At 55.2% G+C, this 15,841-nt stretch overlaps 1 protein-coding gene across 6 annotated transcripts in view; it reads right to left on the bottom strand.

Annotated features, from left to right (window-relative positions):
- PTPRF (protein tyrosine phosphatase, receptor type F) overlaps positions 1-15,841 on the bottom strand; it is a 75,833-nt gene that overhangs the window by 22,562 nt on the left and 37,430 nt on the right. For all 6 annotated transcript variants that reach the window (XM_023534956.1, XM_023534960.1, XM_023534957.1 and 3 more), the window contains 5 exons: positions 7,114-7,383; positions 4,972-5,553; positions 4,599-4,735; positions 3,979-4,123; positions 438-743 (listed from right to left, as the gene is read on the bottom strand). In XM_023534956.1, coding sequence (XP_023390724.1) covers positions 438-743; positions 3,979-4,123; positions 4,599-4,735; positions 4,972-5,553; positions 7,114-7,383 — 1,440 coding nt within the window. The remainder of the gene's footprint in view (positions 1-437; positions 744-3,978; positions 4,124-4,598; positions 4,736-4,971; positions 5,554-7,113; positions 7,384-15,841) is intronic.

Genomic DNA, 15,841 nt, shown 5'->3' with positions numbered 1-15,841 from the left:
TGGCTCAGGGCTACCTCACTTGGTGGGAAAGGAAGGGGCCTCTGACTACCCAAAAGTCAGCATAACCTGTCCTATCTCCTCCTGGGGCTCGATATCATGCCAACGTCCAGCCTAAGTGGAGTCTCGGTGACTATTTTGAGTGTCTTGCACCAATCTTCCCAGTCTTAACCTCTCCAATCTGAGGTGGGGCTGCTTCATCCACCTTAGCCTGTAAGGCTCCAGCTGCCTTGGGGACAGCCCCAAATGTTGGGATTTGGACATAAACTAATCCCTACTTCCCATAAGCTACACCTCTCCTCAGTTTCAGCTGTTAAACCTACACCAGGAAGAGAAGTCCTTCTGGGCTTGTGAGAGGCAAAGGGCCTGGGGTGCAAGGTGGGTGGTGCCCAGGCGGAAGGCCTCCCCTCCCCGCCCTTCCCCTTGGTGACTCTACCTACCGTCCTCGTTGGTGCGCACCAGCACCGGACTGCTGTCGGGGCCGGGGCCCACGTCTGTGTGCGCCCGCACCCACACCCGGTACTCCGTCCACTTCTCCAGGCCCACCAGGTCCCAGCTGGAGTGCTCTCGGCTGATGCCGTTCACCACATGCCGCCGGCGGTCTTCGCCGTCCACCGCCTCGTAGGCCACCGAATACTGGGTGATAATGCCATTGCGGCTGTCGGCGGGTGGTGGGACCCAACTTACCCGGACTGTGGTGGAGCCAGTGCTCACACAGGTCACCTTCTGGGGAGGGGCGGAGGGGGCTGGGGAAGACAAATGGGGGGAAGCAGGCAGATGGAGCGGGGGGTCACAGGCACGGCGACGAGTCACAGAGGAGAAGAAACTCACCCAGGCAAGGCATTCCCCAAGTACGCAATGGCTATTCCAGGGTCCCCCAGGTAGGCCACTGCCACTGCTGCCAGAGCCTGGCTGCCTCTGTACCATGTTCCCTCTCCTCCCAACCGCTCTCTGCTAGTCCACAGGCGTGCGTGTGCACTCCCCCACCCTCTCTCCTTCCCTTCTCGCACACGGTGTCTCCCACACATACATATGGTGTCTCTCACACACAGGGGGCTCTAACACAGTGCCTCACACACATATGCCGTCTCGCCCCGAACACACAGCATCGGGCACGCATAAGCACGGGGTCCGTGCCACCTACACCCTGCCCCCGGTCACATACACAGCCACATACAGAGAACTTCTCCAGATGCTGTGCCCACAGCTCTTCTCTTCTGAGGACAACTGGCCTCAAAGGCTCTTCTGGTACAAGGATGCCTCAGCCTGTGCCTGCCTGGACAGAGTGTCTGTGCTGAGCCGCAGGTGACCAGAGAGACTGGAGGCCAGATATGAAGGAGGCCAATGGGCCCCGGGGTAGTGTGAAGAAAAAGCGCCTGACAGATGCTCTCACTCAATGGGCTCCTCGGGGGTTAGGAGGCAAGCCTGTGCCTTTCTTGCTCCAGTGACACTTCAGACCCTAGTCCCACTCAGAACTCCACTGACATTGGATGGGCTTCCTTGGCATCTCAAGTTCTGCCACCACTCCCTGCCCACGTGACTTCAGCAGCCACCTCAATTCACTGGCCCCAAAGGCCCTCATCTCCAAGACTCTCTCCTCCCATAGATAATGCCACTACTGGGAACGGCCCTCCCAAACTGGGGCCTCCAGCATCTCCTTGCAGACCTCGCCTCTTGTTCTAGCCCAGCTGCTCAAGGCCTCCAGCACTGTGCCTCCTCTTCAACTCCTGCGGACCTCTGTCCATCAACCCACCACCCTTACCGTCGTCAATATTCAGCCCAGACACTGAAGCTCACCATCATCCCAATATCCCAAACTCCCTCGCCTCCTTCTTGTTCCGTGCTCCAGTCCAGCCCGCACCAAACTCTGAATGAATCCAACTCTCTGCTTTCTCCAAGGTGGCACTGGGGCAGGCAGAAGAAGGCACTTGTTCTGTCAGGTTGGCATCCCCTGAACACATTCCCTGTTGCCTTACCTGGGCCCTCCACACTGCCTGCCAGTCTGTTCTCTGCCCAGCCCACTCTGCCACGGGACAGAGTAGTTTCAACCTCCTCTATCCTCTGGCGCTGATCTCTTAGCCGCAGAAGCTCGTCTGCTTCTTGAAACTCTCTTCTTCCAACCTGCAAGATCCTCTCGCTTGGATCTCCTCCCATCTCCGGCCATTCTCCTCAAGGTCCTCCACCTCCAGCCCAGGCCCTGGATTCTGGCAGCCTGGCAAGAGTCACCATTCAGATGCTGAACAGTGTCTTGAGCTTGGGTGCCTGCTTCTGTCCCATTTTCTACTTTCCAGAGTGCTACCACGCTTATTCCAGGTCTATACGCCAGAAACAGAGAATTCACCTGATGCTTCCCTTTCCTTCAGCCCTAAGTCCTGGCCAGCAGCATCCCAGACAGCTCTCTGATCCACCACCACCTCACTTGAGCGGCTATCTTTTGCCTAGACGGCTGCACAGCCTCCTCACTGGTCTCCGGGATCCTGCTGAGAAGCCCCATGCATGCACACACAGCAGCTGGCCGGCCCTCCTGCCAGTCCTTTGTCCCTGTGGCCTGACGGCTGCTCCAGCCACACTGGCCTGCTGCTTGCCCTGGACCAGAACCAAGCACCTACCTCCTTCAGGGCCTTGGCAACCTGCTGACTCCCCTGACCTGAGGCCTCTGTGTCGCCCTAGGAAGCCCTCCCTGATCCCTCAGACCAGATAAGGTTCCCATCCCATCATCTCTCCACTGTTCATCTCCTTCGCAGCACTCCACACAAGTGTAATTAAAAACTCATTTGGATAATTGCAGGTTTAATGGCTGTCTGCCCCACTAGACTAGGATCCCCATGGACAGAGGCCATGTCAGGGTCATGCTGCCGGCCCTGTACTATGCATGGGGCCTGGCACCCAGCAAGAGTGCAAGAGGGGCTTGTGGAATGAACTCATGAATATCAGGTCACACATGGCTTTCTGATGTCACTGGCACATTCATACGCAGTTGAATACGACGTGGATTGCCTCATAGACACTGCCATGCATAAGGTCATCACCATGTGCTATTATCTCAATGCCACTATCTAATCCAGCCATGCACTCACAGGCTTGTTATCACATAGAGCCTCGTGGACAGCGGCCAGCTGTGGCCACGTAGCTAGACAATCAGCTCTAGTCTCAGTCTGTCATTGGGAGAACGGCACAGACCCACAGATATCCTCATGGATCAGACACCCAGAGATACTCTGAGTCCCAATCCTAAAAACAGCCTTACAGTCCCAATTATAGGGGCACAACAGAGACTCACTGACACATACTTGCAGGAGCTGCACAGTCAGGTCATGGTCACACACACGCTCACAGCTTCAGCCTTACACAGTAGTAATACGCAACTTACAGTAGTAATACGCAACTCCACAAAAGTGTTTGCAGACAGTCCCACACACAGATGGCCACACAGTCCCAGTGCAGGCACATGGACACGCTCAGTCAGATGGTCTCATTCTCTCAGATGTGCTATGTGAATTTGGCTCAGGGTGCTTGCATGGTTCACATGTACTCACAGTGGGGGGCATGAGGCAGGGAATATGGGTGATGGTAAGATAAGGTGTGGGGATACAGGGAGGGAGATGGCTGCCAAAGCAGGTCTGGCACATAGGATTTATAGCAGTCCCACCACTGAGGATGGCCCAGTTAGCTGGTGTGACCAGCACAGAGGTGGGTGAAGGAAAGAGATGGGTCACAGACACAGAACTTACCTGGGTGGGGTAAGGGGAAGTGCAGGGGGGCAGGAGTCTGGCAGGGAGAAGCAAAGGCAGCAGCCGCCTAGACGCAAACTAGAGGACACTTACCTGTCCCTCTCTGGGTCTCTCCAGACCCAGAGCCCAGACCAGACCAGAGGCCAGTCCAGGGCCCAGCACACCTGACCACCCACCTGGTAGAGGGGAGGGTGTATGTGTCTGTGTCCCAGCCCAGCTGTAGCAGGCGGTGGCCTCAGGAGACACTTACTGGACTGTGCTGTGCGGGCCTCAATAGTGGGGGTGAAGACACCCACCCCCATCTCGGAGCGGGCGGCCAGCTGGAAGCGGTACAGTGTGTCAGGCTTCAAGTCCTCTAGAGTGTAGGAGGAGGTGGGGTCGAAGGTCGCCTTGTGCTAGAAGAGCAGGGAGCACTCACTGACTGCTCTGACCTCAAAGGTCACTCAGAAGTTGCTCCCCAACATGGACTACAGCTGGATCCATCTGGACCCACCATGGCTCCAGGGCTAGCTGCCATATGTCCACCCGGACCACAGAAGGGACAGCCTTTATCACAGGCACCTCATAGACCACATGCCATGGCAACACCTGGGACATGTGGCCCCAGGGGAATTGTAGGACTCTGCTGGTGTCATAAGGGCCAGAGCCTGCGAGACCCAAGGACAAACACAGAGACTTTGTCCCCATCACTGAGTAAAAGACTATAGAACCATGGAGACCGCGTGAGCCACAGAGCCCCAAAGAGAACCCCAGGGGCTGTGCCCACACAACTATAGAAATCCAGAAAGGTCTGCCTGGGTGAGCCCACCACAGACCCTCAGGGACCAAGAGCAGCCTTCTTTCCTTCTCCTGCCCCTGCTGGGTGCTCACCTGCTGGCCTTCGTCCTCTGCTGCCCAGTATACCAGCTCATACTTGATGATCCGCTCCTGTGGGGGTAGCAGCCACGAGAGCTGGATCCTGGTGTCTGACTCTGCTTCGGCCTGGAAGTCTGCAGGCTGGGCAGGCACTGCAATACCCCATGCCAGGTGCTGTCAGCCTCACCAGTCCCCCGAGAGCAGGGGCACCCAGGGGAAGGCAGATCCTCACCCCTACACCCTCATCCTGGATCCCAAGTGTCTGTGTGTGTCTAGAATATGGGCCCTCATCCTCCTAGAGTTCTCAAGTGCACAGCCCACTTGAAAGGAGGTGATGGCACAGCCTTGTCCACCCCAGCTATCCAACCAGCGTGCTGCCCAAACCTACCTCCCTGCTGTGTCTTGACCTGGATGGTAGGGCTGGGTGGGCCGTCGCCCACAGCGGTGAAGGCCAGCACACGCAGACTGTAGGTGATGCCAGGCAGCAGGCTGCCCACGGTGGTGAGGAGCCCGGCATCCGTGTTATGCTTGTGCCAGGCGCTCAGGGGGCGGCGGGAATCGGGAGTATAGTAGACACGGTACCCCCGCACCAGGCCATTGGGCTCCTCAGGCGGCTCCCACTGCACCAGCATGGTGCTGGCACTCAGCATGCGTGCCTGCACACGGCGCGGCGGGCTAGAGGGTGCCTGCTCCCCTGTGCGTGCCTGCACTGCCTCACTGGGTGGCCCTCGCCCGATGCTGTTCACCGCCAGCACACGGAAGGCATATTCTGAAAAAGGGCTGAGGCCGCCAATGCTGTAGCGAGTGGTGGCCACGCCGTCCACCTCCTGGAACGGACCCTCCGTGCCTGCTGCACGGTACTGAATGCCATAGTAGGATACGGGCTCTGAGTTTCCTGAGTCCCAGGTCAGGGTGACGCTGGTGGCAGTCGTCTCTGTCACCACAAGGTCAATCGGAGGTTTTGGCAGAGCTGGGGACAAAATGGAAGGCTCAGGGCTACCCGAGGTCATGACCCCAGAAGCCAATCCTGCCCTTGGGGGTCATCCAACCAGCGTGTGGTTGACCCCCACAGCCAACCTTGAAGAATGGCCTTGAAAGCCCACAGTGACCTCTGAGGGAACCTGGTGGGGGGGATGGTGGCCAGGCCATCAGTGGCCCTAGGGGCCCTGAATCAGCTACTGTCTACTTTTGTCACTTCTGGGACTCCCTAGACACTCGTATCAGCCCCTGTGACTCACCTACCAAACAGATCTAGAGGTGACGTGGCCTGCCCAGGTTCTATGCAGATGGGAGACACATAGGCTGGGAAGCAGAGACCTGCCGGTGCAGCTCACCTGCACACACCTGTTGGCGGGTATGTGTAACAGGGACTGGTGAGGGGTAAGGTATTTCCTCAAGGAGTGGTCCTGGATTTCAGAAAGAGTGATGGGGCTACTGATCCCACACATCCTGTGGCATGGCTCAAATTGAAGCTGGAAAAGTCCCAGGTCCACAACTAATCATTCAACAAATAATTATCGAGTGTCAAGTACTATGCTAGGGCCGAGGACATATGTCACACAGTCAGGTCCCTACTCTCATAGAGTTTATAGCCCAGTACGAGAGAAGTGACCAACACGTCGATAATGATGATTCTGGTATGCGCGAGGGCTGAAAGAAAGCAGGGTGCTAGGTGAGGAAAAATCCAGGGAATCTCCTTGGATGAGGGTGACTGAGGAGCGTCTCACAGAGCGGAGACCTGGAGAGCAAGATGGAGCCAGTGACAACCAAGGCTGGGTGAGCAGCCCAGAGTATCAACGTGGGGTGTGCGGCAGTGAGGGAGGCTGCAATGAGGACCTTGGTCTTTATCCTAAGAACCATGGAAAGAGACTAAAAAGCTTTTTTTTTTCTTCTTTAAAGGGAGTGACACGTTCCTGCTTTACATGTTAAAAAGATCACTCAAGTTGCAGGATGGAGGATGGATCAGAGGCAGCAGAGTAGAAGCAACGAGCCCAGAGAAGCCTGCTTATATGCACACCTTTCCCAGGGCTCTGGGGAGCCTACATACCCCGTGGCTACTATTTTACATCTTTCTTGCCAGGAGGCTGGGAAACCCGAGGGTCAGATGCTCTATAGTGGTTAAAGAGGCCTGCTATGAAATCATGCCTCCTCCAGGGTTCAAGTCCCTGCTCCGTTATTACTTCTGTGTGACCCTGCGTCTCAGTTCCCTCACTTGTAAGAGGGGCATGATGAAATCATCTACCTCCCAGGGTGACGCTGAGAGTGAACAATGTAATCTGTGCTTCCCAGCATGGAACCTGCCCGCAGGACTCAGTACCTGTTAGCTATTAATAATAATGACAGAAACCCTTCCCTCCACCACTGAGGGCCAGGAGGACCCCAGAGCCGGTGAATCCAGGAGAGAGCAACAACCCCGGGCCTAGCCTGGGCCTACAGCAGCTACGCTTGCCCACCATGGGTGCTGGGACTCCTGCTGTGCTCTGCGACAAGGCAGACCACAGGCCAAGGCAGGCATGCTAGTGGCACTCACCTTTCACTGTGACCTGGGCCATGGCCTCGATCATGCCCAGGGAGGAGATGGCCACACAGGTGTAGTTAGCAGAGCGCATGACATTGCTGAGCTCCAGCACATTGCGGCCAACTGGCATCTCGTCCTCCTTGGTAAGCTCCTCGGCCCCCATCATCCACTTCACGTAGGGCATGGGCGCACCCACTGCGACACATGTCAGGTTCACGCTGCCGCCCGGCATCACCTCCTGGCTGCTGGGAGGGATGGAGAAACGAGGAGCCACACGGCGCACTGCGGGAGGAGGGAGAGAGGCACTCACAGGCTGGGCAAGACATGCGGGAGGATGGAAGGGCAGGGGCCCCTCATCCAGGAATTCCCTCTTGTCAGAGCCAAACCCACCTCAGAGTCAGGAGGGGTGGAGTCCCTGGGCCCTGGTTTACCATCTCCCACCCCACTTTTGGGCTGGAAGTAGCCCCCGCTCAGGGACTGTCTGGAACACGAGGGTCCGCAATCAAGCTCCCATTTTACAGCCTAGAAAACTGAGTCCACAAAAGTGCCCAGGGTCACAGAGGGACTCAGTGCAAGGGCCAGACCTAGTCAGGCCACATTCTAGTGCCTGCCCCTACCTGCTCCTGACCCACCCCCACCAAGGGTCTCCAGAGGGGCTAGCTGGGGCACCAGTGAGAGTAGTCCAGGTACCCTAGAGCAGAGGGTCCTTGAAGCATGGCTAGGGCATGGCAGAGTTACTCTGAGAGTGACATGGCCACCTTCTCTGGAGACACTGCCTCCACCTCCAGGACAGTGGCATGACCACCTGCCAGGACCTCACCCATGCTCAAGGCACAGCCTAGGAACACAAGAGGAGGGGCTGCCCCTCAGGAAAGACTGGGCAGGGGTAAGGGGTCGGGGCGGGCCAGGGACGTGGTCCGCGGGCAGGATGGGCATGATGATGGCAATAACATGATGAGGGCGCCAAGCAGACGGCTTTCTGCGCCAATGAACAAGGATCTCAAGGGGGAGGGTGGCTATGCCAGGCCACCACCTCCGGCCTTGGGCTCCCCGAATCAGAAGCACTTCTGAGCTTCTCAGTTCAAGGTGCAGCCTGGTGATACCCCACTCCCCCAAAGTTGCAAGCTTGGCAGACATTCAGAACATGCAGAGGGAGGGAAGGCAGGCAAGTCCTAGTCACGGGCAGGCATGCTTGGCATGCGGACGGGTCATAGCTGGTGGGCAGAGGATGAGTGTGTCCTTCATGGGCACCCCTGCAGCAGGGCCAGAGAAGGCAGGCAGCAAAGCTAAGTGACCAGAGGGCACCAAAGAAAGTGTGGATCTCAGAAGACCCTTGCTGGGGACCCCTAAAATGCAAAAGACCTATGGTGTCCCATCAGAAGCACCTCCACTACAGGTTTGAGACACTGCTGCTTGCGTAGTGCAAAACTACAGAATCGGAGCTGAAAGCAATTGCAGAGACCACCTGCTCTAACCTCTGATCTCACTGCACAGGGGTCAAGCTGCAGCCCAGAAACCAGATATCCAATGATTCTTTAGGTCCTGTTAATGCATTGCCTAAAATCTTTCAAACCCACTAATTTCTCTCCAAATCCACGGGCACCTGGCACCACCAAAGTCTAAGCCACTGCTACCTTTGCCTGGATTGCTGCATTGGGATCTTCACTGTTCCTCCTGCTTTGTCGGCCTTTGGCCCCCACTCCCATAACTGGCCCTTCACAAACAGCTGACACAAATCTGCTCACATCACTTCCCTGTCAAAAACTCCTGCATGGTTCCCCAACAACTCCTCCGCCCAGATACCCGACCCTATGTTACTCAGCCTGACTCCACTCTGTCCACATCACCTCACTTTGAGGCCTCCAGACAGAACCGAAAACACTGCTAGTCCCCTAAGCGGGCCAGGCATGACTGATGTCATGGGCAGGGTCATTTCCCTCTGTGTCCCCTGGCTCATTGAGGTCTCAGTATCTCGTAAACACGTAGCATTCTACCTCCTAGAAATGGCAGCCTCATCTCCCTTAGGGGAACCATCCCATTCTTGCTAAGTGGGGTATGTGATCCAGATCTGGCTAACGAGATACAGCCTTTGGACTTTTTAGAACAGCGACCTTTTCTCTCTACTGTGGTGGCTAACCTTAGAGGGGACTGGGGACAACCTTTCACAATATGAGAAGACCTGCTTGAAAATGAAGCAGTCAACGGAGGGGAGCAGAGCTAAGAGACAAGGACAAATGCCTGCCCAAACTGTTTAAATATCTGGATCCGGCCTTGCCTGACACCAAATCTACTTCTATGTCTTTCAGTATGGCAGGACAGGAGTTCCCTTGTTTTGCCTAAGCTGATATACGTAGGTTTCTGTCATTTGTCCTGAAGCTGGAAGTCAACACCAAATGATGATAGTATGTCATGGGTAGAGAGAACAGTTCTGTGTGGAAGAGAACAGGTGGATCCCGGGGCAGGGCTGGCAAGAGGAAGTCATGACAAAGCCCCTTTTGAGCACACCCTTCAAATTGCACAAGGGTGAGGCCAGGAAGCAAGGAGAGAAGCACTGCCTAACTTGGTGGTGCAGGCAACACCCTGGGCTCTGGAGCTAGGCCTGAGGGGAGGGCCATGGGAACAGAGGCATAGGCAGGTCTGTATGCAGACCAAAACCAGGCCTGCCAATAAAGGGAGGAATCCAGTGTAGTCCAGGCTCAAGCAGAAAGGCACAGGGGAGCAGCCTTAACTGCTCTTTACTCTTAACCAGTGGCTGCCCCATCTCCTCCTCATTCATGGCATATGTGCTGAAGGTTTCCATGCATAGGTCAGGGGTCCCCAGGGCGCGGACCAGTGCTGGTCTATGGTCTATGAGGAACTGGGCTGCACAGCAGGTGAGTAGTGGGTGAGCGACGGAAGCTTCATCTGTATTTGCAGCCGTTCCCCAGCACTAGCATCACCATCTCAGCTCTACCTCAGATCATCAGGCATTAGATTCTCATAGAATCGTGGGTCCCTGGTGCCAAAAAAGTTGGAGATTGCTGCTGTAGGTGCTATCGCCTCCCATTTACAGACAAGGAAACTGATTTCAGACTGATAATTTAAGTGACATGCCTCAGTTTATACATGTACTATAAGTAGATCTGTGTGATGAAAAGCTTACACTTTTTTGAGCTCATACCCTTTCAAGCCCTGGCTGACAGGGCTGAAAAAAGAGATCTAGGAGGCTCCAGGGAGAAACCTCTTGATTTCTGGGTTAGCCAAGGCTGGGAGAATATATTCTCCAGTTGGCATAAGGACGGGACTTGGTCTGTTTCAGGGGGAGAGGTCTCAGTTGCAAACGTGACCCCCGTCAGTGGCAGAATCTTGGGGCCTGATCAGGTCCTTGGACATAAAAGAGCCCCAGGAAAAGAAAGTAGATCCTTGGTTAATAAACCCTGGGTTCCAACCTAAGCGATACGTAAAGTTGACTGGACTTTACCCGCAAACAGTGTGCGCAGGATAAAGTCTTCTGTTCCACTGTTAGGAGATGGAGGCCTTTCAGAAACAAACATTGAGACTAGTTTCACTTTTATTTTTCCCTTGCTAGATGCAGGTAGAAGGGAGAACTCCAGGGGCTAAGGATGAGTTTGTGACTCTCAGGGTCATCCCTAGCACCAGGTAAGGGCTTCCAACCCAGAGGCTCCTGGGTGTGTGACCCTTGACGCTTTCACAAGGACACTGGGCTTCAGCTACATGGCAAGAGAAGTGAGAGACAACCGCCTAGGATTGACAGTGCCCGCAGGGTCCAGAATCCTGGACCTGCCCAGACAACCACCCCCTCCCAACAGCCAGGAGTGGCTGGCGCCTCTGGCAGCAGCCCCCCGTCATTCCTCTCACCATCACAAACAGAAGGCCTCCAAAAGGGACAGGACTTGCTTTGGACTCAGTCTACTGACAGAAGCGACAGCAGGAAAGGAAAAACTAATGCTAGAAAAAATGTGCTTAGGGTCTAATCTTGAGCTCCAACAATGCTGCTCTCGTACCGTTCCCTGTGCATCCTGAGTGCTGACATTTTATAGACAATTTCCAAAACAGGGCCCTGCCATTTCTGGATTATATTTCAACTGTAACTTTTAAGTCTAATTATTTGCGCTGACAACCCCTATAATAGGGCGGTGCGGCGCCCAGAGGCACCAGCATTCAGTGGAGTGACAGCCTAATCGCAGGGGGAGGCTGCCCCGCAATCCGCATTCATTCGCGGAAATTTCTCTGATGAAAATAACACAACATTAAGGAGGGGATAAGGGGCAGGATCCACTGTATCAAGATAAAATAACTCTTTAATAAATAACCTTGTGGCTGCCGCAGAGCACTAATTAAATGCCGGTGCACTCAGCACACAGTTTTAAGTAAAGCTGGAAAAATGTAAGATGTAATTATCAGCGCCAAACAAATTACCAGCCCAGCAAATCCCCCTGGAATATTTAGAAACTCATTTCTGCCTTCCCGTTAAATATTTGTGTACGTGCTTATTTTTGGGGGGACCACTGATGGAGGAGGGGGGACAAGGGACCAGGAAGGTGGGGGAAAGGGTATGCATGGGAGGAGGCAGCTGCGGGCTAGGCTGTCTCTGCTGATGACTGTTTTCTGACTGCCTGGGCAGATCCGCCCGGTCAGCGAAATAGTGTAACCGAAATGCCCCAGAGCTCAGGAGTGCATATGGACGGATACTCAGAGCTGATATCTGAGCCGAGGCTGAAGCCCTCCTCCCAACTGGCTCCCTCACCCTCATAAAAGAAACTCAAGCCACCGAGATGATGCAGAGGGGACCAAGTGGCCCAGCTCTGCTCCTTGGGGCTCAGCCCAAAGCCCAGTTGACAGATGAGCCTCCTCTGATGGATCAGACACATGGAAGACTGCTCTGGAATGGGCAGGAGCAGAGTTTCCAGGAAGCCCTTCCCAACCTGTGGCTGTGCCAGGGCCTCTACTGGGCTCCCACATAGGCCTAAGTTGCAGTTGACCATTTAGTCAGGTGTGATCTCCTTGGGTTTCAATGCCCAGCACCCAAGAGGAGACTGAGAAAATGTGTACTGTCTATGAGACTCAGGCAGATGGAGGGGCCTGGGGCAGGTGGGAAACTCTTTATTTGGATCTGGCCAGAGAAAGAAAAGACAAGAGTGTAGGAGACTTACTCAGCAAACAAGATGATGCCACCCACCCTGTGCCATGGACACTAAGCTCAGCAGGCAGAGCAGGGCTGCTGCCCCATGGAGCCTTGGCGGGGGCAAGGACAGGGCAGATGCTATAGACTTTAGTCCTGCACTGCAGGATCTTGAAGGATCAGCTCATTCCAAATGAGCCTTTTCCCTTTGTCTTCCCAGTGGTTTTAGCTGAGCTCAGGCAAACATGGAGTTTAGGTGAGTGGGGGCTGTGGAAGGCCCCACAAGTACACATAAAGCACTACAGCTCTTACAGCTCCCACAACCATACCTGAGCTCCACATGGAACAGAGATCTAGCCTGGCCTGGGCATGAAGGTGGAGTGCAGCTTCATGCCATGCACCACGTCCGCCCGACCACCCCTGCAGGGGAGCCCAGCTAAGGGGACATGCAGACACAAGGTGCATCAGTGACTCAAGCAGCAGAAACATGCGGGGCAGGGGAGCCTGCCCACCCACCCCTGGTCCTGCCCGCCTGCCAGCCCTAACAACGGAGAGCAGAGCCTGACTGGCGGGCAGGCTTGGCTGGAGTGAGCCCACGGGAGCTGGCCGTGCCTGCTGGTCCCTGACAGGAGTATCCCATCGACGGGCGAACTGTAGATGGATAAGAAGTGAAAAGGACCAACCTTCTCGCTGATCTGAGAGATGAGAGTTTGGGTTGATGGCAGAGTGCGATGAGGATGAGGAGGGAATAAAAAAAAGACAAGGAGAAACACAGAGAGAGTAAAAACAGGCCAACCTTCATCTGCCCACACAGCATGGAAACAAGACAAGACTCCTGTGCCCCACGCACACGCACGTGCACGCAGGTGCGCGCGGACCACGCGCTCACAAAAGACTCAGGACTTATGGAGGACACAGTGGACAGGGCTGAGTCCCCTCCCGGCAGGTGCTGGGACACCAAGAGTAGGACGGGGAGGGGTGGGAGTGGGGCACAGGCAGGCCCCTACACACCCCCCATGGCTCTGATCGACTCAGAGAGCTGGGCTCTGGGGTAGGGGCCCGCCCAGCCCACAAACCCCACAGGCACACGGGCCATTAGAACCCCGCCACCTTGAGGAAGCCCCATGCGGCACGGCACCATGTGAGGAGCCAGTCTGGACACCTGTGGGGAGAAAGGCCATGAAAATATAGCCCCGTTTAGAGACAGTTGTGGTCAAGTAGCCAGCTCTCTGCAGAGAGTGGGGAACATCAGGGGCAAGCAGGGCAGGCTCTCCAAAGGGTGTGGCCCTGTCCTGGCTCCAGCAGCTGTACATCCTGAAAGGTGGAGGAGAGAGACGCTGTGGATGGAAGGAGAGAGTGAGTCACTCAGAGGGGAGTTTGGATGGTGAGGGAGAGGCTGGTCCACCAGGCATGCCTGGACCCGCTAGACTGTGGGTGGAGCTGTGGGCAACTGTGAGCAAAGTCAGACGTAAATGGATGATGCATCCATCCTCCAACGGTGTCATCCCAACAGCAGCAGCGGCTGCTGACTGTCACGCACTTCCTGCATGCCTGGTGCCATGCAGGAAGCTTTATACTCACTGCCCCATTAAATGTATCAATTACAGGGCCTCAGAGAGGTAGTGGGAGCCCTAGGAATCTGGAGGACAGAGGAGGGATGTGAGGTAGACCCTGAAGCCAGATCTGACGAGATGCAGCCTTGAGCTTACTGGACAAGATGATTGCCAGTGGGAGGCCGTCCATCCGGAACAGTGGTTCTCAACTGAGAGGATTTCCCCAAATGACACTGGGCAAGGTCTGGAGACATTCTGGGTTTTCATGACTAGGGGGTGTTACTGGCATCTAGTGGGCCAGGGATGCTGCTCAACAGCCTACAATGCACAGGACAGCCCCACGTAAGTAATAGTTATTGGCATGAAACATCAACAGTGCCATGGCTGAGAAACCCTGGGCTAGAGTGTACAATGACCCAGATGCTGAGGCCCACGGCCTGATAGCTGGTACCCAGCAAGGGCATCCAACCAGCCTGGAGGGTAAAAGGCAGCCGCTCTGCAGGGAGGCGGGTGGGTACGGGCCAGCAGGCAGGCCAGCACTGCAGTGGTGGGCCTTTTCCATGGGGAACCCATCCACAAGCAAAGTTTAGTATACAGAGCTGGTAGCTAGTACAGCAGAGGCTGTCCTAGAGGAGTTGGGGCTGATGGGCCCTCAACACTGCTGGGGTCAGAAAGCAGACGTTGTGCCAGGACTGAGATGAGGGCGAGAGCAACACCAGAGGCAAGAGTCCTAGGAGCAGGGCTTTCTAGGTATCTACAATCTGGGCCTGTCCTAGCACTATAAGTGTTACTCTCAGTAAAGCAGGGCAGGTGCAGGTTCAGATGGGGCCTGGGGATGGAGACTTAGGATTGGCCCTGAGACACCAAGACCCACAGCAATGTGTGTGTGACAGGGAGAGAAAGATAACTAAAGCCAGGTTCCGACAGCCTGTTTTAGGGCCCTGGGCAAACGGGGCTAGACCTAAAGAAATTCCCGCATTCACTACCCAAAAGGCTTATGGGAATGCACCAGGAAGGCAAGTCAGAAAGACTTGGTGGAGGGTGGGGGACGGGCCATGGCAGGAGCTAGTCAGGGTTCTGAGCCCACTATGTTGGGATAGTGGAGGCCTCACAGACAGGAAGGCTCCAAGGGGCTGAGGATCAGAGCTCCCTGGTCAGTTCCCAAGCTGCTGGCTACAGCAACCAAACTCAGGACATCTCCAAAGGATACTCACTGCTTTGTCTCGGCTGAGGCCACTGTGATGGTGACTTGCCCAGCCGAGATGACAATGCAACATCCATCCACCTTGGGTCTGGGCCATCTCTTGCCTCTATACAGCCTCCTATAGCTCTGCCTCAGAAAATATGCCCAAATGGCTTTCTTGCTGATGTCCAGGACCTCCACTCTCTCAACACTATGGTCTTCTGGAAAAAGTGCTTGGTCAAGACCACCCAACATTTGCAATAGTCCGGGTAGGAGAAAGTAAGTCTCTGACAAAGAAGGGTCTCTCAGAGAGGACTTGTCAGGCCCCTGTGTGCCTGTCAGAAGCTTTGCCTGGAGCAGTGTTGGGGGAAGCTGGGTAATTTACAACATTCATCTTGGCCTTCTGAGTGGCTCTCAAGTTCCTGGCCTCCCTGCCCTGATGCTATTCCTTAAAACAGGCCCTGGGGCAGCTCAGGTGAGCCTCAACGTGCAGGATACCTGACAAGGGGGCTAGTGCAGACCTCTCATCACACACCGCCAACTCCAATGAAGCATCATTTGTTGTCTCTGGAGCACAATCTGCCCATCACCAAACGGGCTGGGAGCTTGTGGCCTCTCAGGAACCTATGCCCTGATGCGGAGCAGCCCTTCAATAAATACATAGATGACAGCCTAGTTCTCTCTGCTCCATCTGACCATGTGGCCCCGTAGAGTTGGACAGGCCACTGCCATCACCCCGCCCTGTGCCTGCCCTGAGCAGACAGATGGATACTCCTAGTGAAGCTGCACTAAGCACTTAAGTGTGATGAAGTCATCACTGCAAGAAAGCTGCATCCATTTTCCTTTACAAATCCCGAGAGACGGTTTCACTTTTAATGACAC

The sequence above is a fragment of the Pteropus vampyrus genome, unplaced genomic scaffold (genome assembly GCF_000151845.1).
Source record: "Pteropus vampyrus isolate Shadow unplaced genomic scaffold, Pvam_2.0 Scaffold135, whole genome shotgun sequence".
Classification (NCBI taxonomy): domain Eukaryota; kingdom Metazoa; phylum Chordata; class Mammalia; order Chiroptera; family Pteropodidae; genus Pteropus; species Pteropus vampyrus.
This window is presented reverse-complemented; position numbering and strand designations above follow the sequence as displayed.